Source organism: Giraffa tippelskirchi, chromosome 8, assembly GCF_054371585.1.
Source record: "Giraffa tippelskirchi isolate mGirTip1 chromosome 8, T2T-mGirTip1v1.2.pri, whole genome shotgun sequence".
Lineage (NCBI taxonomy): Eukaryota > Metazoa > Chordata > Mammalia > Artiodactyla > Giraffidae > Giraffa > Giraffa tippelskirchi.
In genome coordinates, this window is record NC_137282.1 from 129,699,587 (window position 1) to 129,725,079 (window position 25,493).

The window sequence follows — 25,493 nt, forward strand, 5'->3', positions numbered from 1 at the left end:
ATCCCTTGGAGGAGGGCATGGCAATCCACTCCATTATTCTTGCCTGGAGAATCCCATGAACAGAAGAGCTGGGCGGGCTATCGTCCATAGAGTCACTAAGAGTTGGACACAAATGAAGCAACTTAGCACACATGCATATGAAGCAACTCAGGCTCCCCGGGTGGTGCTAGTGGTAAAGAACCCATCTGCCAATGCAGGAGACATAGAGACGTGGGTTTGATCCCTGGGTCGGGAAGATCCCCTGGAGGAGGGCACAGCAACCCACACCAGTATTCTTGCCTGGAGAATCCCATGGACAGAGGAGCCTGGCAGGCTACAGTCCATGGGGTTGCAAAGAATCAGACATAACTGAAGCGACTTAGCATGCACGCACGCACGTGAAGCAACTCTGCCTGCACGGGGCCCCAGGGACTCTGGGGACACTTCCTCAGCTCTGGGAGTTGGCATCTGTGAGATATTCCGGGGAATTCCTGGGGTACCAGGGTGCAGGCCTGCCCTGGGCTCCGTCTGTGAGGCCACTGCCCTGAGGAGCTGCTGGGGTTGTGAGAGAAGCCGACTGGCAGTTTCAGCCCGCTGTACCCATGGCAGGGCTGTTGCGGGAGTCAGAGGGGGAAGAAGACCACAGACCTGTTCTCCTTGGGGGCACCAGGGCTGCTCTGCTCCTGGCTGTGCAGGACGGGGCCAGGCGAGGGCAGGATCTTCCTGGCATACACATCACTGTAAAGACAGATCAACAGGAGAAAAATGTATGGAAGGAGGTTTGCAGAGGAGAAATCTAGAATTTATAGTTAGGAGCTGTATGGATTGAGAGTTTGTGTCTCCCGAAAATTCAGATGTGGGAATTGATTCCCCAGCATGATGGTATCTGGAGCCCATGGCTCTTGTAAGGTAATTTGCTTGGATGAGATCACGAGGGTGGAATCCCCATCGTAGGATCAATGCCCTTACAAGAAGAGGAAGAGAAAGAAACCAGAGCTATTGCTCTGCTGTGTGAGGACACAGAGGAGGCAGCCGTCTGCAGACCAGAAGGAGGTTCTCACCAGGAGCTGATCCCTCTGGACCTTCGCCTGGGACTTCCCAGCCTTCAGAACTGTCAGAAGTAAATAAATTTCTGTTGTCTAAGCTGCTTAGTCTATGGTTTCTCTTATGGTGGCTCTACCTGACTATGGCAGAAGCCGAGACTTCTCTGCTATGGATGATGATCAGTCCATTCAAGCTGCTATAACAGAATGCCATGAATGGGATGGCTTCAACTACAGGAATTTGTTTCTCACTGTTCTGGAGGCTGGAGTTCTGAGATCAAGGTGTCTGCAAGGTCAAGACTGCCAGATTCTCCTTGTGTCCTCACATGGTAGAAAGAGAGTGAGTTCTCTGGCCTCTTTTTTTTTTTTTTTATCAGGGCACAAATCCTATTCATGAGGGCCCCACCTTCATGACCTAAAGACTCATCTCCAAATACTATCACTTTGGAGGTTAGATGTCCACTTACGAATTTTTGGAGGACACATACAGTTTATAACATTCTGCCCTTGACCCCACTTCCCCCAATTCATGTCCTTCTCATGTAAAATACATTCATTTCACTCCACCAGCCCCCGGCTTGTGCCAGCATCAATGCTAAATCTCATCCATTGAGATATCATCTAGATCAGATATGGGTGAGACTCAAAGAAGGATTCATCCTAAGGCAAAAATGCCTTGTTGGCTGTGAACCTGTGAGACCTGACAAGTTATGTGCTTCCAAAATGCAGTGATGGGACAAAGCATAAGATAGACATTTCTATCCATTTTACCTTTTCCATTCCAAAAGGGAGAAATAGGAGAGGGCAAGGGAGTGACAGGTCCCAAGCAAACTCAAAACTTACAATGCAAACTTCACGGGATCTTAAGGTTTGACCCTCTTTGGCTTGATGCTCTGCTCTCCAGACCCACTAGGGGTGAAGGTCCTGTCTTCTGGACCCATGGGTGGAGGTCCCTTATGGTTCTGCTGAGCGGCCCCACCTCCACATCTTTGGGCAGAGGCTGTTTGGCTTGTTGAAAGCAAGGCTATGCACCGCCGCCCCCCCCCTTTTGAAACAGAGGAGGCAGTTGTGATGATCTGTGAATTGCCTCTGTGGTCATTCTTTCCTTGACTTAAGGGCTAATGCCCATTCACATTGGATTAGCTCTACAGTCCCGTCCTGTGAGATCCAAGAGGTCCACCAGCCTTCCTTTCTTTCTCTCATCTCCTTCCCTTCAGTTCAGTCTCACAGTTTTCCCTCTAGGAAGGCTGATGAAGCCTGCAATCCACACCCACACTAGTCTCCCAGCGTTCTCTTCCGAAACATTTCCTCGGTTTTTGCAATATGAATAGGCTGAGAATTTTCCAAATCTTTACGTTCTAGTTCCTTTTTGCTTAATAATTCCATCTTCAAATCATTTCTCTCTTCTTGAATTTTGATCTCAGCAGTCAAAAGGGGCCAGAGCCACTCCTGCAACACTTTGGTTAGAAATCTCCTCAGCTAAACATCGGTTTTGTCACTTGCAAATTATTCCTTCTGCAAAAGGCCGGAACGTGAATGTAGTTCAGTCAAGTTCTTTGCCACTTTAGAACAAGATCATCTTTTCTTCAGTGTCCAGTAGCATGCTCCTCATTTCTGAGACCTCACCAGAATGGTCTTTACCATTCATATTTCTGCCAACATTCTCTACATGGTTATTTTTTTATTCTTTAAGAAGATGGACATGCTCTCTACAGCTCTCCTCTTTCCTGTCTTTCTTCCTTCCTTCCTATTTTTTTTTTTTTTTTGGCCGCACTCTGTCTTCATTTGGGTGCTCGGGCTTACTTGCCCCACAGCATGGGGAATCTTAGCTCCCAGACCAGGGATTGAACTCGCATCCCCTGCATTGGAAGGCAGATTCTTAACCACTGGATCACTAGGAAAGTCCCTCCTCTTTCCTTTCTGAGCCCTCACCAGAACTGCCTTTAAAAGTCCATTCATGATGATCTTAGTGTCTTACAGCACGAGCTTCAAACCGCTTCCAGCTTCTACCCGTGACTCGGTTCCGAAGCTGCTGCTGCATTTCTAGGTATTTGTTACAGTAACACCCTACGTCTTGTACTAATTTCTGACTGATTCAGTTTGGGCTGCTAGAGCAAAGTACCATAGACCGAATGGCTCATAAACAATGGAAATTCATCATTTCTCTTGGTTTGGGGCTGCGAGTCTGAGGTCAGGGTGCTGGCATGGTTGTGCTCTGATGAGAGCTTTCTTCTGGGTTTCAGACTGCTGACTTCTTGTTGTGTTCTCACGAGGCAGAAAGAGAGAGAGCTAGTTCTCGGAACCTTTTCTTTTTCAGATTTTTTTTTTTTTGGTGTGAACCATTTTAAAAGTCTTTATTGGTTACAACAGTGTTTCTGCTTTATGTTTTGGTTTCTGGGCCGCGAAGCATTTGGGATCCTAGCTCCCTGACCAGGGGTCGAACACACACAACCTGCATTGGAAGGCGAAGTCCTAAGCACTGGACCAGCAGGGAAGTCCCTGGACTTCTCTTACAAGGAATAATCCCATTTTTGAGGGCCTCACCCTCATGACCAAATTACCTCCCAAAGGCCCTACCTCTTAATACCATCTCACCGGGGATTAGCGTTTGACATGAATTTGGCGGGGGCACAAACATTCAGTCTATAACAGATGTTTACACATTAATTCTCATTGTCAGAGCATTGCATGTACTGGCTGTGAAAGCTGAACAAAGACAACAATGATCACAGCTGTCATTTATAGACGCCGGCTACACACAGGTCCTGGGAGGGCGCTCGGCAAACATCACCCCACTTAATCCTCTCGAGAGCCTCCTCATCCCCATTATATAGTTGAGAAAAGCTGAGGCTTAGGAAGGTTAAAGAGATTCTAAAAGTTACCCAGCTGGGAAGTGGCGTTATCTGGATTTAATCACAACTCTGCGAAGCTTCAGAACTTGAGCTTTATTTTTACTTTTGGCTGTGCTGGGCCTTCGGTGCTGCGTGTGGGCTTTCTCTAGTTGTGGGACATGGGCTTCTCCTTGCAGTGGCTTCTCTTGCTGTGGGGCACTCAGCTCTAGGCACGGGGTTTGGTCAGTAGTCTTGGTTCCCGGGCTCTAGACTACAGGCTCAGCAGTTGTGGCACACGGGCTTAGTTGCCCCGCAGCACATGGGATCTTCCTGGACCAGGGATGGAACTAGTGTCTCCTGCACTGGAAGGTGGATTCCCAACCACTTGTGCTTTATTAACCAGACTCAATTCTGGCATTCTGAGGACACACATGCTGGAGACACACGGCTTCTTGCTGGCCATGTGGATGACCCTGGGTGGCCCTGGTTGACTGACTCTCTGCTCCCTGAGTCAGGAGTCAGAGCCAGCAGCTCCACAGATGCAGTTTTGCACCTTTAATGGATGTGGGCTCCTTGCCTTGGACCCCGGTTGGGAGACAGTGGAAACCAGCAGCATCCCAAGGAGGTGAAGAGATAAGCTGTGCAGGATGGTAGTGACACGAGGTATCCCCTCACGTGCTTTACTCTGTCCTGCCTAGACTGCAGAGTCAGAGCAGAACGAGGCCTAAAGAGTCACGTGGCCAGAGCCCTCCTTTTCCCGATGGGGACTCGCGGGACGATTGGCAGTAGGGCTGGAGACAGGGGCTCTGGCTTTGCCCACAAGCTGCTGTTCTAGCCGCGAGCACCGCTTCCTCCCCAGCTCCAGCCTTCTGCCTTTTCCCGTCTCAGCCAGTGGCAGGGTCTCTTACCCTGGACCTGCCTCTACTGGCTCAGGACTGCCAGTCCTACAAACAGGAAAGCAAACAGAACCTGGGATTTTTTTTCACCCCCAGCATCTCAGAGACTCTGCACTGAGTCTGGGAGAGCGGGGCATCTGTGCTGTTTGGCCAGGGCTGCTGCAGGACCGGAGGGGGCCGCAAGGTGGCAGGCTCTGCACACCTTTCTTTGGAGAACAGACGCCGGCTCCTAGAGCTCCTTCTGAATGGTGTCTGGGGTGCAGCCTCAACACGGGAGGGAGAAAGTGCTTTCCATCCTGCAGGTGCTGTGACGACACCAGGCCGAGGTCAGTTTGGAGACTGTAGCAAGTCTTGCAAGATCCAGCCATTAGCACACAAAGTGGCTCAGGAACTCAATGGTTTCCCAGATAAGATGCTGGAGAATGCTCACAGGTGCCAGCTGCTGAGAGTTGGGAGTGGGCGGAAGAGGGCGGAGCTGGACCTGGCAGGGCAGAGGGCGTGACCACACCAGGGCAGAGGGGGCATCCAGCACCCTCTGTGGGGCCCCAGCCGCCCAGCCCATTACCTCCAGCAGCCCATGCACGAGGATGGTGCAGTATGGAGGCTGTGACTCCAGGGCAGGGGGGATGGGGGTGTGGAGGGTGTGGGGGGCAGGGGTGGGTGGAGGGAAAGGACTCCTCCAGCCCCGAGGCTGCAGGAGCGTCCCAGGATGCCACAGCCTCTGAACCCTCAGGGTCATACCGCAATGACCTTTGTCCCCTCTCCTGACCCTCCAGCCTTTGACAGTGAATTCATTTCTCATGCAGACTGCCTTCTTGGAGAGACAGCATGCCAGCCATCAGAACTGATTATCTCTTTCTTCATAAGGATTAATAAGTATTATTAATAATGATTAGGCCTCCTGGGTTGCCTATCAGAGTGCTGTGAATTTAATGTGATTGGCCCACAGGCCCTAAATGTCCCTTGGGATGTGATGAAGTCAGGCTTCTGTCAGAGCCTGAGGAGTAGAGGACCAGCCTCCGGGCTGTGGAGGGTCCATCGGGAGTGGCCTCTCTGGGGCTCAGGGGAGACCAGCAGCTGGACTCCCACTCTCCCGCTCTGGCAGCTTTCAATGCTGAAAGCTGGGACACTCATCTGTTTGTGGAAGGATAGTGACAGAGGGACCTGGACACAGCTTATGTATGAGACAAGGGCATCCCAAAGGGGAATGCTGACCTGCCCGAGGGCCTGCGGCTCAGGAGAGCACCCTGGGTGAAAATTTAAACTGAGGAGACTCCTTGCAGGTAACCCATGGTGAGCTGATGGGCACCTTCGAGGTCCAAGGTTCTGAACCTCAAGGTTTAGGATCTATGATAAGCACACCCAGGGATCACTTTAATTTGGGATGGGTGTGTGCATACTCAGTCGCTTCAGTCGTGTCTGACTCCTTGCGACCCCATGGACTGTACCTGCCAGGCTCCCCTGTCCATGGCATTCTCCAGGCAAGAACACTGGAGTGGGTTGCCATGCCCTCCTCCAGGGGATCTTCCACACCCAGGGATCGAACCTCTATCTCGTACCTTTCCCGCAGTGGCAGGTGGGTCCTTTACCTCTTGCACAATCTGGGAAGCCCTAAACTTGGGATACCCAAGGAATGTCCTGGAAGGCCAAGGCCAGATGGGCCGTTCTTCTCAGACAAGGCAGATGATGGGGGAGGGTTGTAACAGTGTTTCCCAAGGAGATCCTAGGAGGTCTGCCCAGTGGTTGGGTCTTAGACCCAATCCAGGGTGGACATTCTCTTAGAGGAGTTGGCAGTGGATGGACACATGGACAAGTAATAGAGAGTTGCCTTGGTGGAGAGGGAGGAGGGAGAGAAGCATTGGGAGGAAGATGAGAAAAGAGAAAAAAAAATGTAGGATGCAGGAGGTTAGGGAAAGCGAGAAAGGGAGGGTAAGGGAGGGGACGAAGGGAGTGAAGGAGTGAGCAGGAGGGAGGAGGCGGGGGGGGGTAGTGGGAAGGAAAAACTGCTGCTCAACATGGAGCCTGGAGTTGGGCTGAAACTGCAGGTCTTTCCGCTGTTTTTTGTTTGATTTTTTGTTTTTGGCCACACCTCTTGTTAATTTCAGAATTCAGAACATCACAGCAATGAATGATGTTGCTGTTTCTCCACATCCTCACCAGCATTTGGTGGTATCTGTCTTATATATTTTATTCTAGCCATTCTCACAGGTGTGCAGTGATATCTGGCTGTTGCTTTAATTGTGATTTGCAATGTCCTATAACGCAGCCTGTCATACACTTATTTGCCATCTGTATATCTTCTTTGGTGAGTGGCTGTTCAGATCTTTGGCTGACATTTATATATATATTTCAAACATTTTCTCCCAGTCTGTAGTTTATCTTTTCATTCTCTTAACGGTGTCTTTCATAGAGCAGCATTTTTTCATATTTATAAACTTCTCAATTTTTTTCTGTTGTGGGATCTAAACTGTCTTTTAAAACACCAGGGTAGCCAAAGAGGACACACCTTGCTGGCTGTTAGCCTGGGGCTTAAGAACTCACATTGGCAATGTTTCCTAAAGCTGGAATATAAGCCAAAGTGCTGGCCCCAAGGGCTAGGTTAGGGGGCGTGAAGAAGTCCAGGGAACATGTCAGTCATGTGGTGGATGGCTCACTGGTTGGCTGCTTTAACAATATGTGTACATTTTTAAAAAATTTAAAAAATTTTTTGGCCACACCACTCAGCATGTGGTATCTCAGTTCCCTAAACATGGGGTATTGAACCCATGCCCCCTGAAGTATAGAAGCCTGGTGTCTTAACCCCTGGGCCACCAGGGGATGCCAAGTGTAGGTTTAGATGTAGAGAGATGTTGCAAAGCTAGTACAGAGAGTTCCCATGTACCCCACATCCCTTTCCCTTATTATATAATCTCACATTCGTGAGGCACATTTGTTGCAATGCTGATACACTGTTATTAACTGTAGTCCTCTTGTTATTTGGATTTTCTGAATTTTTCTTATCCAGTCCCCATCCAGGACAGCACATTCCATTTGGCCATCACATCTCCTCAGGCTCCCCTTGCCTGTGATGGTTTCTCAGAATTTTCTTGCCTTTGATGTCCTTGGGAAGGTATTTTGTTGAATGCCCCTCAACTGGGACTTGTCTTACCTTTTCCTCATGATTCAATGGGCATTATGGGTTTTTGAAAAGAAGACCAAGAGGCAAAGCGCCGTTCTCATCATAGCATCATATAGAGGACACTGTCTGGCATCCCCATCCCTACCCCCTCAGAAAAGCTCTATTTCACATTCCAGCACGAGAGCTCAGCTCCCGTTCAGACCCAGTCGAGGATCAGGTCCTGGTGGCAGAGGTCGGGGCCCCGCTCCCGCTGGCCTGGCCACCACGCTGGCCGGCCCATCTGAGGGACGGAGGCTGCACCAGGCAGGTGTCGCTGGCTCCACCACCTGCTCTGCGCCCCCTCCTGAGCCTGGGCAAGGGCACAGTCCTCTGCCAGAGCTCCCTGGGTCCTGCTCCCTGCTGCCTTCCACCAACATCCCCCCGCCTCCCCAGGTCACGTCTCCTTCTCCCCTCTGCCAATCGTTTCTTCCTACCCTGGGGCAGGACCGCTCCCACGGTCTGGCTAAGTTGCTCTTCCTGTCACTGTGGCAGCAGGTCCCCTGGCTGTCAGAGCCAGAGGGACAGGGCTGGGAGTGGGGAGGTTCTCCCACAAGCCTCAGTGAAAGCCACTGGCTGGCTATCTTCAACTAATTTAACAGTACAAGTCACTTATTTTCCTGGATGACGCAGCCTACAGAGAGACTTTTAGAGCAGCAAGACTGAGTTGGGGGAGAGAGGTAGGGCACCCCAACTTGTCGCAGGTTGGTTCTCCTCTTACCTTTTGTTAGAGAGAAGCTGGGACCTTTCGAGCTGGGATTCTGACATCTGGGGAAAGGGCTTCATGTGATTCGATGGAGTTACTGCTGGGGAGTTTACCTGCTGGTCCAGGAGAAAGTTTCACAGTGTTAGCACGAATCTAATGACATGGGAAACTGTCTTTGATGTATTTCTCAAGGGGAAAGAACTGGCTATAAAAGTTGGAATATACAACATGTATGGGGAAAAAATAGATCTAGATGTAGCCATGGACCCTACTGATGGGCGTGGAAACATTCTCCCTGGACAGCAGGCTAAGGGGTGATGTTTGATTCATTCTGTGTGCTTTTCTGTGTTTTCTGAGTTCTCCAAATTGAGCCTGCATTACTTTTTTTTTTAAATACAATTTTAAAAAAATCTTATTTATGTATTTTTGACTGTGCTGGGTCTTCTTTGCTGCCAGGGCTTTTTCTCTAGTTGCGGGGCACAGGCTCTAGGGCACGAGGGCTTCAAGAGTTGTGGCTTGCGGGCTCTAGAGCACAGAGCCTGTATTACTTTCTGAGGTTAAGAAAAGATAATGTAAAATGTGATCTGACAGTTCTCCAGAAGTCCTTTTGGCTTTGCCTTCCCTCGTCCCAAAGAGATGCTGGCAGAGTCAGGGGTGACGTGTTCAGCACTGTATGTGGGGGCATCCAGGCTGGGGTCCTAGAGACCTAGTACATCTCCACACAGGTCTCCAGAGCAGCACTTAAACCTCAGCTGATCCGAGTCTTAGCAGAACGCCCCCCCCCGCCCCCCACCGCCCCGATTCTCCCAGAACAGGAGGGCGTGGGAGGCTGGTGAGCAGCTGCTGCCAGGCCACTTCCCCCGTGCCTCGCCATCTCCCTCGGGGACTGTCAAGAGGCAGCTTCTCGTCACCTCCCGCCTTCTGATGAGGCTTATGGCTTTCTGCCTGCCCCACTCAGGCTTCCTCCCCAGGCATTGTGGCTGCATGGAGCTGACCCCCCAGCTACACGTGATCCACCGCCCCTGCTGGGGTCGCCTGGTCCCTTCTGCTTCTGGGACATCCTGCAGGGTGGAAGGCACGTACAGAGACACCTTGGCTACCCTGGCTCTCACTGTCCATGTGAGTAATAAACGGTCTGAAGCCTCGACGGGACTCTTCCTGGGTCACACGGGATGACCTACACAACTGACCCGCGGCCAGATGCCCGTGGGCACCAGCAGGGGCTAACGGCCTCACCCACTGATGACCTCCGAGGGGGGCTTCCTAACTGGAGAACGGGCAGAACCCAGGGGCGCTGTGAGTGTGATGGGGACATCTTTATCCTTCCTAACTTCTACCTGAAATTTAACCTTTCTTTCGGTGATTAAACATCGACAACAGACTACAGCAGTGTGGGTGGCACCAGTGACTCCGTAACCAGCAGAGATCACAGTTATTTTCAGACCACACTACAGTTGGGGCAGAAATCTTGAAATATCTGTGTTCTTCACTACTTTGAAATTTTGGTAAATATTGAGCACTCCCCCAGATCTTACTAATTCGTGCATTTGTAAAACAGTATACATATTATTATACCATAACTTTGCTGCTAAAATATTGCAAAAACTGTACTTCCGTCTCATTGGTTTTATTTGTCATTGTGTGTATTTAATTTTATCCAAATAGGCTTCTCCGTTGTCTGGTCACAGGCGGCAGGAACGTACGGGTTACTGGCTGCTTGTGTCTTTGGGAAAATATCTTCCGTGCCTCTCAGCTTCCTCATCCTTAAAATGAAGCGAGCAGCCTGTGGGAGGACCTTGAAGGGTTCTGCCAGCCCCACGAGTGGTAGAATTATGTGTATGTCATCTCCTTCGTTGTACACAACTGAGGGGAGGTCGCATGAGGGTGGTTGGAACTTGGGGTTCGTACTAACATTTCTTAACAGGTTATTCTAGCCTTTATGATATTATAGAGCACTTCTAGGAATTTACCTAGGAAATATGCAAAAATGTTTCTTCAAATACGTTTCCAGGGAACCAGTCCCCAAACAACCTAAACATTAAACAATAGGAGATTAAATATATTAAAATAGATCCACATGCTTGAACAGCGAGGGCCTTGGAGTGATGTCATGGAATAATAATATGGAAGAGGTGGCAGGCTGGACAGCTAGGTAAAAACAAAGGCATTTGTAATACTCAGAGACTAATATGGGCACTTCCCTGGTGGTCCAGTGGTTAAGAATCCGCCTTGCAGTGCAGGGGACACGGGTGCGATCCCTGGCCGGGGAACTAAGATCCCACAAGCCGTGGAGAAACCAAGCCCATGCCCTACAGCTACCGAACCTGTGCAGCACTGCTAGAGAGTCCGCACACAGCAACCAAGATCCCGCGGGTTGCAACTAAAACCCGGCACAGCCAGATAAATAAATTCATATTTAAAAAGAAGGAAGATTTCTTTCTTAAAAAAAGACTAATATGACTCTATTTTTATAAAAGCAGATGGATGTACATGCATAAAAATATAAAATAATATAATCCAACATGTGATATTGGTTATCCTTAAGTGGTGGGATTATGGTAATTTTACCTTGTGTATATGTTTATAACATATATCAAAAATATACATATAACTGTAATAAAGAACAATCAAGTGTTGTCACTCCATCACAGGGAGCAACGGTGGCAAATCCCTTGGCTTTTGGGGAGCTGTGCACCCCACCCCCACCTTTCCATGGGTCAGGCACTGGCAAGGGAAGAGTGAGCCCCGGACCACTCACGTTCCTTGTTACTACTGAGCACTCACTTCAGAAGGCAGGGGCTGAGAGTGCGTTCGGTGTGGGTCAAGGCCCCCCATTCTTTTCCCTCTGCACCCACCCCCCCAGGGGAGGGCTGCCTGTCCGGCCCCTCCCCGGCTGCCTGCCAGTCCTGCCAGGCTGCAAGAGGAAGGTGGACTCCGGGGCAGCGAGGGGCACAGTGGCCAGTACCTGCAGGCTGGTTGCCTCCTCGGCCCACCAGGCTTCAAATTCTTTCTGCAGCTTCACCTTGGCTTTGTCCATGAGCAGCTGCAAATGCTCTATCTCCACCTTCAGGGCCTTCAGGCGCGTGAACATCGTTTTGTATCTACAGTGGAATCAGACAAGAGGTGGGGAGGGGGGGTTCGAGAGAGCAGGGCGAGCCTCAGAAGCCCAGCAGAGCGGCCGTGGTGCCCGAGGCCAGAGCACTGCGCTGGTGTGTGAGCCCAGAGCCGTGTGTTTCTGTCCAGTGGGCCCAGGGCTCCCCTAGAAGGCTGGCGATCATTACTGGGCACTGAGGGGCAGGCGTTGTTCTAGCTACTTGCTGTCTACAGACTCATTCAATCCTCTTCACCACCCTAGGAGGAAGGCGCTATTATAACCATCTCCCCTTCATGGGTCTGGAACCTGAAACATGGAGAGGTTAAGGAACTTGGTCCACAGCACAGAGCTAATAAACACAGGAGCCAGGGTTTGAACCCAGGCCAGCTGGGGATGAGGGCAGGGTGACAGGGTCCACTTGGGGCACATGCCTAGCCAGCTCAGGGGTGGGTGGCAACGACATCATTGCCCCCTGAGAGCAAGGAAAGTTTCTTGTTTGGTTTCCGGCAAGCAAATCTCTCCAGGGCAGAAGAGATAGCCAACCTCTGTGCTGAATGCCTAAACGAAGAAATGAACCGAGATGCTTGTATCAGTAAGGACCGCAGGTCTGTTTACGCTTGAGGCTCCTCGCTCTGCAGGTTAAATCATTCTGGGGCCCTCAGTGGCTGCAGGAGGGTCTGATGTTCTCGTCACCCTGCAGGTACGGAGCCTCAGAAGAGAAGCGAGGCGGAGGCCCTCCGTGGTCATACTCCCGGGCTCCCCTAGAGGGCAGCAGCAGACAAGACTCGCTGCTTCCGGGGCTGCAGCCCGGGCCCCACGCTGCAGAGGCTGCAGATGGCGACCAGCTCTCCCTGCCGGAGTCAGGGATCCTGGCTCTGGAGCCTGGCTGGAACTTCTACTCCCCACTCCAGCCTCACCCTGCCTCGGCTGGCTTCCTGCACCTCATGACTGCCTGCTTAAAGGCGGTGCCTCCTCCAGCTAATTTATGACCCACTTCTCAGAGGAGCTGCAGGCCTGGGTCGGCGGGGTGGGGGTGGTGGCCCCCTTGCCTTCCCCACAGCTCCAGGTGGTCCCGAGGGTCCTCTAGGGGCAGGGGTGGTGGTGGTGGGGTGGGGGGCAGGGATCAGGGTGTGTGCAGTGAAAGGAAAGGGCACCTTTTCTTCTCTTCCTCCAGCTGTGATCGCAGCTTCTCTTCTAGCTGGTCTGGCATCGAGGGCACGGGGATGTTTTCTGAGATACCTGGAGAAGGGAGATGCTGATAGCTCACTCCAACGAGGAAGAAAGGGAAAGGATGATGTTCAGAGCAGATGACAGAGTTATCGTGCCTCCCAAGGTGAGAGGAGACCCTGCGAGTCCCCGTATGGTCTCTGGATGGGAGCTTGCTTCACACACCTCCTCTGGGTGGCAGCCTCTGCTCAGCCGAAAGGCCCCGAGGAGGCTTCCGTGATTATGCTGTGGACATAAACCCACAGTCCAAAGCCTGTCACTGGAAGGCAATTCTTCCTTATGTCACTATCAGTCCTTTCCCCATGCGGTTCCCTCATTCCTTCTTGAGTCATTAGGGAAGATGCAAAAGAGCATTCCCCCCCTCTTTTGATACAGAGCCCTTCATAAACCAAGAAGGCATCACTAAAATGGCTCACATCTTACTTTGCACCACACAAGGTGCCGAGTTCTCCAGCCTCAATCCACGTACCCCACTTTTGACTTCCCTCCGAAGCACTGCTTCTAAGCCTGATTAAGCCAACGTACACCTGGGGCTGAGAACCACGCTCAGATGCCCTGTCCTGTGGGCAGCGTGACAGGACCCTCTCAAGTCCTAGGTGAGGGCTGCGACCCAGACATGCCAGCCGCTGCTGCTGGCTGCCAGGTTGCCCACTTTGGGTGCTACTGGGCTTGTCTGGAGCCCATCTTTCCATAGCCCGGTGGTTGGGGGTCTGTCTATCCTCCCAGGAGGCTTTCGGTGGTTGTACGGCATGTTTTACTCAGAAGGCATCTTAGAAGTCATGTAGCCCCACTTTTTGCACCTTGGAGGGGAGACTCTACCATGAGCCAGGCACTTTCTGGACATGATCAGACAGTCCGTCCAGAACTCTTGGAGGTATCATTGCTCCTGTCTTACAGATAAGGGGATGGAGGTTCAAAGAGGTCAGCCTGCCCAAGGCCACATAGCTAACTAGAGGAGCTTGGATCTAAATCCAGGTTTGTTTAGTTGCAAGGGCTCTGGATTCAGAAACTCCTTCGATGACATTTCTGAGGATGGTCAACTGCTTTCTGCTGCGATACTGCCAGGCGTTGGGCTCACTGCTGTGCCCAAGAGCACACTCCATTGAGGGCAGCTCTGTTTCCTTTTTTTTTTTCTTTCTGTTTCCTCTTAATTGGAGCTGAGACCTGCCCCACTAACTTCTTTTCACCTCTACTTTGGATCTTTGGAGCAGCATAGTATGTCCTCCTTCTTAATCTGAAGATTCTTTAAATATTTTAACAACAACCACACCAACAAACTGTCACATACATCTGGAGCTTTATTCTCAGGCTGACTCCGCCCAAGTCCCTCATCTTAGGGCTCAGTGACATGGTGATCTTCTAACTGATCCTAAGTACGGAGTCTGCATCTGGACATCATATTCCAGACAAGCCCAGGATGGGCAGGGTAGAGGACAGTTCTCCTAGCTTTGAAAAATTCATGTTCGATATTTCTATGGGAGGTGAATGACTAGCAATGACCATTACTGAGCATCTCCTGTATTCCAGATCCTGCCAAGTCCTGTGAGGCACTGGGCTAGGTGCTCTATTCACCTTATTGCTAATTCTCAAAATAACCCAGCAGGAGAGGCATTACCAACTCATTTAAGGTAAAAGTCTGAGGCTCAGAGAGATCAGTAGCTAACTCCAACTCACACAGCAACAAGTGGTAGAGCTGGGATTTGAACCCAGTTTCTCTGGTTCTAAAGAGCGAAATGCTTATACTAGGCCACATCTAGTGCTGCTTTTGTATGTCAGCAGCATGGACATTGTCATGGCCATGTCAGTTTGTCACTCTTCTCTATTAATCTTATAGGCAGTTGACAGACGCTCCTATTTTCACAAGTGGTTGTCAAAACGCATTCTATTTCTCTGCGACTGGCCTTTGGATCCCAAATGCAATATTTCCCATTCGTTGAGGGTTTAGCCTGCTGAGGGGTCCTCATTCTGGCATGCCTTTATTCTTTCCCTTTCGGTTGCTTTTTATGTTGCTATTTAACTCACTGATAAATATGCTAAGCGTATTGGGATTCTGTTCTTTATCTGCCGGGCACCTGTTTCTCTCTCCCTTGTGTCAAGGGTCACCTGTCACTTGTAAACTGGCTGAGCAAGCGTCTCACTCCATGGACACCATAGACTTCCCAGAGGAAGTCTGTGCTGTCCCCTAAGCCGGTGCATCTTAGTGGCCCTAATGATCCAGACATGCCCGTCCTAGTCGCCCGTGGGTTCCCCAGACCCAGGCAGCGGAAGTCCCTGAGGGCAGGGACGGGTCCCTCTGCTCTTTGTCCAGACTCCATGTCCAAGGTGCCCTCAGTGCCCACAGTGTTCATGGGCCCTTGTCCTCTCTGGGAAAAGTCAGGAAGTACCTCAACACCGAGCTGATAGCTATGGGACTCGAAATGGAATATTTCCTTTCCTAACAGTTTCAGCATTGGGCACATGTATCTCCGAGTCTGTTAAAAGAAAAAAAGCTGTGACTCTGCTTCCTTTTAACATTTTTCGACCCAGACCTAGGAACTCCCTGAGGGGCGCAGTGAAGACCCTGCTCTGGGGCAAGTGAAGGTGTGAAAGTGAAAGTCACTAGGTTGTGTCTGACTCTTTTTGACCCCATGGACTATACAGTCCATGGAATTCTCTAGGCCAGAATACTGGAGTGGGTAGCCTTTCCCTTCTCCAGGGGGATCTTTCCAACCCGGGGGTTGAACCCAGGTCTCCTGCATTTCAGGCGGATTCTTCACCTGAGGCCAGATCTTGCTGGACCTCACGAGCCTGGGGGGGAGGTTGGCTTTGCGAGAGCTGAGAGGCTGGGGGCTGCTGAGGAGAGGGAATGGCGTGATCTGTTCCTTTGATGGCCAAGCCAAGTAGTTGATTTGCCGGTTAAGACAAAGCTGCTGCGAATAGAATAGTTAATGTGAGGTGGCGCCAGGGTGGTGAAAGGATCTGGGAAAGAAACCTGGGACTCAGGGACTTTGGCAGCCAGAATGAGGGCACAGTGTACCCCCAAGACGCAAGCCACCCTCGTTGCCATGGCAACCAAAGGGGCCTCTCAGCCAAAGTGATGTTTGCCGAGTGAAATGCATTGTAACCCCACCAGGAGACGGCCCCTGGCTACTTCTGCTGCTTCCTGAGGCTTGGCTTATCAGCCGTCTCTCAAGAGAAAGAGGGGCTGGGAGCTCAATGGGAACCAGACAAAGCGGCTGAGCAGGAACAGAGGAAGAGGGAGCAAGGAAAGGGCAGTTGGGCTTGGTGGGTGCCCACTGGGCCTGTGGCCAGCGACAGGGCCTCCGGTCACCTGACAGCCACCTCCTTTCAAGCACGGGCCCCTGGCTGGGACGGGAGCAGAGGAGGTCACAGCCCTGCGGGGCCCAGGAGGTCACACTGTGGGCAGCCAGCCCCCAAACAACACACGAGCGAAGAAGGAGGGCTTAATTCCAGAGGCTGTGGGTCTGAATGTCACATACAGAGGAAGCCCCCGAGCAGTCAGAGTGACTGGAACTTCAAGCAGGGCCCACGCGGCCCCAGAGTGACCCCACTACCTCTGATGTGTCAGGTGTTCAGGAATCAGCAGCATACAGACAAGAGGGGCGCTGGTGGGGAAGGCCAGCCTCCTGTGGGCGTGATTTGGGGGGCACCGGAAAGATCACCTCCCTGCACCCTACACACACACACACAACCCCCTAAAACTCTCCTACAGTCAGTCCATGTCTGAAATGTGTGAATCTCACTTCTTTTGTTCACAGGCTCTTTACTGGGGGTGAACCTGAGAATCACCTAAGGAGCTTGTAAAAGCAAAAGACCGCTGGGCCCAACCACAGGCACACGGAGTTAGGATTTGATGGCAGATGCCCCTGTGAGTCAATGCTCACCCTTTGTTAAGAAACTGCTCAAGGGACTTCCCTGGCAGGCCAGCAGCTAAGATTTCACCTTCCAATGCAGGGCGCGCGGGTTCAACCTCTAGTCAGGGAGCTAAGATCCCACATGCCTTGTGGCCAAAAAACCAAAAACATAAAACAGAAACAGTATTGTAACAAAGTCAATAAAGACTTTAAAAACGGTCCACAACAAAAGAGTCTTAAAAAAAAAAGAAACTGCTCAAGGCTCTACATGCAGTTTCAATGCAAGTACTTCATGTGGGAATCACCGAGGATGCCAGATCTGCAAGGGGCTCAGGTAAGGTGCTCTACGGAGGCCAGAATGGCACTCTACCCACCGCTCACCTTCCAGATCTTTGGAAGCCACTGTGGGGCGAAGGGACTCAGGGCTTTGCAGCAAGAAGTCACGGTCCCTGTGGGGCTAGAGCTACCTGCACTTGGCCCTTGCAGGTGGAGGATAAAATGTGAACACGTGGCTCTCCGTGTCTCTTCTACAGTAGTTCCCATCACAGACGGGGAAACTGAGTCCTGACAGGGGAAGTGACCTTCCCTGGGTTCACACCACTGGCAAAAAGAGCCGGAGTCAGGACCCTGCTCTGTCTGACTTCAAAGCTAGTTCTTCTTCCTCTGCAAGTGACCCGCACAGTGAAGGCTGCCACAGGGTGGATCACTGAAGTCGGTATTGATTCGTCCTTGGTATTTGCAGGTGATGCTCTTTTGCAAGAATGCCTTTCTGATGTGGGGCTTGGGGGCTGAGAGAAAGTCTCAGTCTCTCCCCTGTGTGCTGGCCTGCGTGGACTGCCCTTTCCTAACCGAACCCACTGCCTGCACCCTGATCCCACTTGGCATTTGCAGCTCACCTGCTGGGTGTGAGGAGCGGTCTTATCCACATTACCCATGGGAGACTGGCACCTGAGGTCAGGCCCCAGAACACCCTGAGTCAGCCTGCTTGTCTCCTTAACTGTCTGCTAGGAGTCTCAAGGAAGGCAGGATTGACATTTCCAGCCAGGTACAAGTGAAAGTCCCTTGGACTGCAAGGAGATCCAACCAGTCCATCCTAAAGGAAATCAGTCCTGAATATTCATTGGAAGGACTGATGTTGAAGCTGACACTCCAATACTTTGGCCACCTGATGCAAAGAACTGACTCATTGGAAAAGACCCTGATGCTGGGAAAGATTGAAGGCAGGAGGAGAAGGGGACGGCAGAGGATGAGATGGTTGGATGGCATCACTGACTCAATGGACATGAGTTTGAGTAAACTCTGGGAGTTGGTGATGGACAGGGAGGCCTGGCATGCTGCAGCCATGAGGTCACAAAGAGTTGGACACAACTGAGCGACTAAACTGAACTGAACTGAACAACCGAAAGGGGCCCTGTGGGCTTCCGGGGAACAAGGCCAGGGCCCTGTGCGGAGGAGGCTGTGAATTATGTGGCTCTCCCGTGGCAGACAAGACATCAGAGCCATGGAGGCATTCCGGCGGGTGGCCTCAGCCATCTGACTCAGGGTCCGCTTCCCAAACACCCACTTTGGGCCTCCTTGGGCTAGACTGTCTCATAGAACCCAGGTCGCCCAGCCCCATCCCCTTTCAGAAGTCAGTGTGTCTGTTCTCCCGAAGATGGATGATGTCAGTAGGCTCAAGGACCACAACGGTCAGCAGCTCAGAGGCAAAGACTCTGGCTTCCCCATCAGACCATTTCCTGTTTAATGGCTCAAGTGAATCACCAACTGGAGTGATCACAGGCTGCCGGGCGCTGGCTGCTGCCATCCGTCTTAGTGTTGATTTTGTGTAACACTGTTGCTGCCCGCGGCTGGCTCAGACTCAAGGGTGTGATGAATACCCTGCAGACCCAGGGCTGTGGCAGATCATTTCTCTGGCCCCGACTCATCACCGTCATCTTCCCTGAAGGGAGAATGGGGCGATTTCTGAGAGCACAGATGGCCATGGTGGAAGTGAAAGTGTCAGTTGCTCAGTCATGTCTGACTCTTTGCGACCCCAGGGACTGTAGCCTGTCAGGCTCCTCTATCCATGGAATTCTCCAGGCCAGAATACTGGAGTGAGTTGCCATTCCCTTCAGATGGTCAATAGTACTATCAAGATCCTTCCATACACCTGTTTGAAGCCTGGACTCTGCTCAGAGAAGGCTGCCACATTCCCTCCTGCCTGAGTCACCCCCTCTGCATCCACTTTGGGCCTCTCTGCCACAATCAGGCCATGGGGATGAGGGCCTCTCTCCTTCCACATTGCTCCCCTCACTGCATTCCTGGAGGAGGATGCAGCCTGCACAGAAGGTCAGTGTGGACTGGCAAGCGGTATAGGGGGACCCCAGAAGCACCCTGTGTTCACAGGAAGGTGTGTCTGGTCTCCTCACTCACTCGCCAACTACGATCACTTCTGCTCAAACTGCAGCTCTCTCCTCCTCCTCTCTCTCCACAGTCCTTCCTGCTGGGACCCCAGCTGCACCTCCACTTTCTCCTCAGCATTCTCTGGTTGCACCACCCAGAGCCTGGCACGATGACCCTCTTTCTGAGACTCCTGGCATCTCCCCCCTCTGCCTGCCCTGGGGCTGGCATCTCCCCCCTCTGCCTGCCCTGGGGCAAGTCTGTGTAGAGGCTGCTCCTGCCTGCGTCCAGCCTATGGAGGCTGCCTCACCCTTCAGAAGTGCCCACAATTCTGAACTCAGGGTTTCTCTCCGGGCCTGAGTCCCTTGGCAATTCTACCCTCTGTCACGTTAGCCTCACTGACCAGTGGTAACCACATGCCTCAGTGTTGGTGGCTTTTCAGAGAGACATTAGCAGGAAGCTTGGCAATCCCTAAAACCCAGCCACATTCTCATCAAACTGGACCCAGCATCTCCTTCATTGGCAGGTGGATTTTTCACACTGAGTCACCAGGGAAGCCCAACACCAGTATTTTCAAAGCACCACTTAAGAGCTTCTTCTTGGTTATTTGGAACACACAGCACCCATCATTTGTATCTGAGCACAGATGACCCTGGTTTCCCCAAATTCATCATTGGTTTCCTTGGGGGAAGTGAGAGGGTCTCACTCAGCTCCACTACATTGGCAATAGAATAGGACCTACCAAACACTGAGACCTTTTCTGGGCTGAGACTGGCCAAGCACAAGGACAGGTGGAGTAGCTGGCCATGATACATTTTAATCTACATATGAGATTGAGGGGTTAGAATTTTGTCTTCTGTGTTTGATTGTTACCAACGGAATGTGTCCCTCCCCTCCCCAAATTCACATACTGATCGAAGCCCTAACTTGATGGGTATCTGCAGGTGGGGCCTTTGGGAGATAATTTGGTCATGAGGGTGGGGCCCTCATGAGTGAGATTAGTGCCTTTCTAAGAAGAGACCAGAGATCTAGCTTGATCTTTCCACTATGCAAGGACAATGAGAAGCCAGCAGTCTGCACCCAGGAGAGGGCCCTCACCAGAACCTGACAGTGATCTCAGGCTTCCAGCCTCCACAAATGTGAGGGGGGAAGGTTGTTGAAAGCTACAGAACATTTCTTTTTTTTTCAAACAAAGGCTTAGTGTAAAGAAGAGAACTAGAATTTGTTTTGGTTGATCCAGGGGAGAATCCTGGGGTGCTGCCATTTGTACCCTGGGTTCTCTCACCCTCACTTCGTGGTTCCAAAGGGGCTGTGCAGAATGTAGGGTCCCACAGAGCCCATTCTGAAAACCACTGGGCTGCCTGATCCAGGAGGGTCCCTGCAGTTGTCTCCATTAGTGGTTCCTTTCCATACCCTGGAATTCCTGGTCTGGATCATACTAGGTGCTCAGTCAAATCCGCTGAATAAATTGATGACAGTCTGTCTTTTTGTTTTCTCTCAAATTTGTGGTTCCCAGGCTCAGAATTCTAAAAAAGTATTTCAAGACTCCATCTTAAATAATTTTCTGTTGAATGGCAAAAGGTGGCAATGGCAGCAGCCTGTGTGTGGAGCACAGCCGGGATGCCACAAGAGGCCACTGCAGGGATTCTGTTTGGGAGACAGAAGCTTCTCAGAGCTCTTGGAGCTAGAACGGGGAGGAATCTTCAGGGTCAGGGCCCTCCTGGCCCTCCTGGAGGCCCTGCTGGGATTCAGCGCTCTCACTGCTGGGTCTTCAGGTCGGGTTAGTGGGCCCTGCCCGGTGGTCATTCGAGGGCCCACGGGGCACTGCAGCCACCGTGGGCTGCTGTCAGGGGCTGCTTCTGCAGGGCAAGTGGCCAGGGTGGGGCTCCCAGGCAGCCCCAGATCTCGCTGGGCAGCATCTGTAGCAGGTTTCCTCAGAGATAGCAGGAGCACCATCCCCCCCAGGCTGGGCTGCAGGAATGTGTACCCAGAGGAGGTGGCCAGTGCAGAGGCTGGGTGCAGGCTTGGGTGGCTGGGTGGGCGGGGGGGTGGTCCCCAGGGTGGTGCAGACTATTTACTTGTCAGTCAAGTAGTGAATGCTGAGGAACGTGTGCTCCTGCCTGGGGCTTTCTTTTCCTAAAAGGTCTCTCTGACCAAGACTTCCTTCCTTGCTCAAAAATGTCCAGTGGCTCAACTGCCTGTGAGGGAAATGCTCAGGTTCAAGGCTCTCAATGAACTGACCCTCCTCACCGTTTTAGCCTTTTTTTCTGGACAACTTCAGATCAACTCCCTATGGAGTCATCCTCCCCCCACCTCCTCCATACACGAAACGAACACATACCACACACATATACCCCATATGCATAAACACACACACTACAAACACACATACACCCCCATAGACATATACACACACGGACTACATCCATCCATCCATATCCCCTACATACATATACATATATACCACACACATACAGCCCATACGCATAAACACACACATTATAAACACACATACACCCCATATGCATAAACACACACAGACTACATACATCCATACCCCCCACATACAGATACATATATACCACACACATACACCCCATATGCATAAACACATACAGACTACAAACACACATACACCCCCCATACACAAATACACACACAGACTACATACATCCATACCCCCCACATACAGATACATATATACCATACACATTCACTCTACATTCATACATTTATATCTCTCTCATACACACAGCACACACACTACACACCCCCCATACATACACATCACACTTACACTACATACACACATATTCCCCACATACATATAAATGTGTACCCGCCCCACACACACCCTACATTCATACATATACATATATACCACACATATACCCACATACATAAACATACATATTATACACACATCCTACATTCATACATATGCACATATATCGCACACACTACATACACACATACTCTCCACATACAAACACATACATATCACACACACCCCCTACATTCATACATATATATATCACACACAAACTACATACACACATATCCACCATATACATATATACCACACACACGCACACATCCACCACATACATATACATATATACCACACACACACACACACACACACACCCCAGCCCCCTCTGCCCGCACGCTCCTCTCTGAGGTTCTGAGTCCTGCCCATTCTTCTAGGTTCGGCTCAGGCCCACAGCCCTGGTGACACCCCGGGGCCCACTCTCTGTTCAGTGCTCGGAGCTCCGAGGGCCTGGTGCTTGCTCTCACCTGTCACATTTCACATGCTGCTCGGCAGCCATGCACCTTTTTAATTTTAATCACAGGCACCTGGTAGAATTCTGATTGTGAGCTGATCAAATACTGCTCAGAAGAGACACTTGGGAGAGAGGGCAGAGCCCTGAGTCCTGGGGCGGCTTCTCCCCATCCTGTTCCTGCTCCATGTGGCCATCAGAGGGCTGGGCGCCCGGACACCCTCAGCGAGTCACGCGCTCCTGACGGGCCTCTCGCTTCTACAGAGGGTCGATGCGGGAACCGTCTTGTGGGACGACATTTCAGTAACCTCTGCAAAACTGCAGTTGACGATGTCGTTCACTCTGTCACTCAGAGTCCTTTTTACAAAGGTCCTCTCAATAAATTCTGCTTTGTGTTTAGTTCCAGGAGAAATTCTCTTTCTGCAGATCAATTAGCATGCTTTCTGTGGTCCAAAAATGAAAACTATGGAACTCTGGGTGCTCCTCTTTCTGCTCCGTGGCTAGATAAGACAGAGTCGGATTTACTGCCTGCGTGCTGTAATCTGCTCAACTGTGGGGTCCAAAGGCATTTACTCCTTCTACTTCCTTTAAATGGACTTATTTTATGTTCAAATGTCTCATTATACTTCTGTAAGATGCGTGAGTCTCGGAGTCATCTGGGGAAGCGTTGACTCTGGCCTGTTTATTGCCTGTGCCAGCTGCTGCAGGGACAGAGATGAATTCAACTGCACCTAGCTTCCCAGGAGCTCATATTTTCATGTGTAGAATAGATATGGAGATAAATAATTATAGGACAAGGGTGGTGCTCCAGCAGAGGTGCCTGCGGCTGGAGGACAAGCAGCCTGGGGAGAAGGGGGCAGGTGAGACTTTGTGGGGGACGGTCAAAGTTAACTTGGTTTGGGGCTACAGTGGGAAGAGTATAGTGGATAGAATAATGTGTGCATGCTGTCCCATCAGTCATGTCCAAATCTTTGCAACCCCAGGGACTGTAGCCCACCAGGCTCCTCCGTCCATGGGATTCTCCAGGCAACAATACTGGAGTGGGTTGCCATGCCCTCCTCCAGGGGATCTTCCCAACCCAGGGATTGAACCCAGGTCTCTAATGTCTTCTGCATTGGCAGGCGGGTTCTTTACCACTAGCACCACCTGGGAAGCCCCATGGCACCTTTCACCTCACCATTAAACCTCTGCTTTTCAAGATTGCCTTTCTGCAAATTTTCTTGGGCATATGCTCCCACAAAGAGAGACGCATTCTTATGCAAAATGCATGAGAAAACCTCTCCTGCTCAGACTCGATTGTTACTCCTGAACCCCCCCACCCCCTAAAATCCCAGACCCAACCAACCAACCCTCACCTACACATTCATGGAAACTTAGGAACATGGAAACAAAAGAAAGAAATACTACCAAAGGGAATATCAGAAATGGAGGGAAAGTAGAGAGGAGAAGAAGCAAAGAAACAGAACAGACAGGGAAGGGACTGGCAAACAAACAAACCCACAGGAGTGGAAGGGCGAGAGTGGGCGTAGTTACCGCCTCATCGCTCCACCGAAGCCCAAACTACAGAATGTCAGGGAGCTAAATACACTGAGTGAGTTGTCTGTGGTCTTACAGAAGCTGTGGGTCCTGGCCTTCAGCCCCAACGCTAGTCTGAAGGGCGAGGGTTAAGGCAGGAAATGGCACTGCAAGCGACCTGCTGCATCAAGACTTTCTCTCAAGGGGAAGTTTCTGAACTGAGGTCCCCTGGGACACAGCGCACCGGCGGGTCCACAGACCCATTAGACAAGCTCCCAAGGCGCCTGGATAGCAACGTGGCATTTGATCTCAAGATGGCAGCTGGAGATGGCACCACTTCCTCTTTAATTGGGACAGTCAGCTTTCAAACTAAATAGGCATTTCACATGCTCTTAATTAGACTCAGCCAAAGTGTTTTTCGTTTGAGGTTTGCTGATTACTTCGGGCGAAGATGGACCCTGCTGAACCTGACACCAGCTACACTTCAGAAGAAGGCTCCAGAGAGGTGAGCAGAGGAATTAAGGAGGAGCCTGCTGTTGAAGACATGCGGCAGGGTCAAAGACTGGAACACGTCCTGCCCTGAAAGCCGTGGAAACGGTTCCCCAGGCCCTAGAGCAAAACTGCCCTTGGAATGATTTGAGTGGTATTTTCCACATCATTGTTTCTGTTCAACAAGCATGATGGACGCTGGAGGAGAGGCCCAGGCGGCAGCCCCAGGGATAACTCCCCATCCAGGGACCTGCACCTCCACACAGCTTGCAGTGGAGGTCCTTGTGCCCCCCACCCCTCCGCAAGCCTGGCCCTGGGAGTGAGGACCCCAGGAGCCCTGGCTGCATTTGGAGGAAGGCGCTCTGCCGACCCTGCATAGAATCTCAGCTCCAAGCCCCTGCACAGGCCTCTGGCAAGAGGAGTGCAGGCCCCGCACATCTGCCTGACCCTTCAGTCCCAGGCCCAACAGGAGAAAGCTTGGGTTCTGTCTGTGTGTCTTAGGCTTCCTTGTTGTATGTTTCTGATGTAATCGCTAGTTACTTGATATGATCATTGTTATGACCGAAACTGAACAACCAACCTCCCCCTTAATCCAAGTTACTGGAGTCAAATGGATTACCCTCATGATGCTGGGGCTCAGCTCCATAGCCCCCAGAGACCCTGGGTGCAAGGTTTCTCCAGCTATAGGTGATTCTGGGGGTCAGACATTCTCAAGGGGAACCCCCTTGTTTGGAATACAAGAATAGCTTACTTAATCAAAGCTCTAGAATGGTTTGATCCCCAGCTAGGCGGTGAGGACACGGGGGTCCTGCCCAGGAACTCTGCTCTGCCAGCTTTCCAGTCATGTTCCCCCTGGGTGACTTCCTTGGGTTGTGTATCACAAGGGGGCATTTTCAGTGGATGCCCACCACCTAAAATGTGCCCAGCGCCTCTCAGAATATCACTCTGTTGATTTAGTGTTTGCATTATGGGCCCATCATTGTTGTGGGCAGTAAATAGCATGGGGACCAAGCATGCCCAGGGTGGACTCAGAGACCTGGTTCAA

The 25,493-nt window shown here is 51.3% G+C and overlaps 1 protein-coding gene across 12 annotated transcripts in view; it reads right to left on the reverse strand.

The window, feature by feature from the left end:
- KIF6 (kinesin family member 6) overlaps positions 1-25,493 on the reverse strand; it is a 406,499-nt gene that overhangs the window by 9,460 nt on the left and 371,546 nt on the right. For 6 of the 12 annotated variants that reach the window (XR_014062975.1, XR_014062974.1, XR_014062977.1 and 3 more), the window contains 4 exons: positions 12,858-12,942; positions 11,575-11,710; positions 8,625-8,722; positions 628-717 (listed from right to left, as the gene is read on the reverse strand). Coding sequence is in view for 7 of the 12 variants with exons in the window: in XM_081523236.1 (XP_081379362.1) it covers positions 628-717; positions 8,625-8,722; positions 11,575-11,710; positions 12,858-12,942 (409 nt within the window). In the remaining 5 variants the exon portion in view is untranslated. Of the gene's footprint in view, positions 1-627; positions 718-8,624; positions 8,726-11,574; positions 11,711-12,857; positions 12,943-25,493 lie in introns of all 12 variants that reach the window. The other 6 variants (XR_014062973.1, XR_014062976.1, XM_081523234.1 and 3 more) reach the window with 1 other exon arrangement.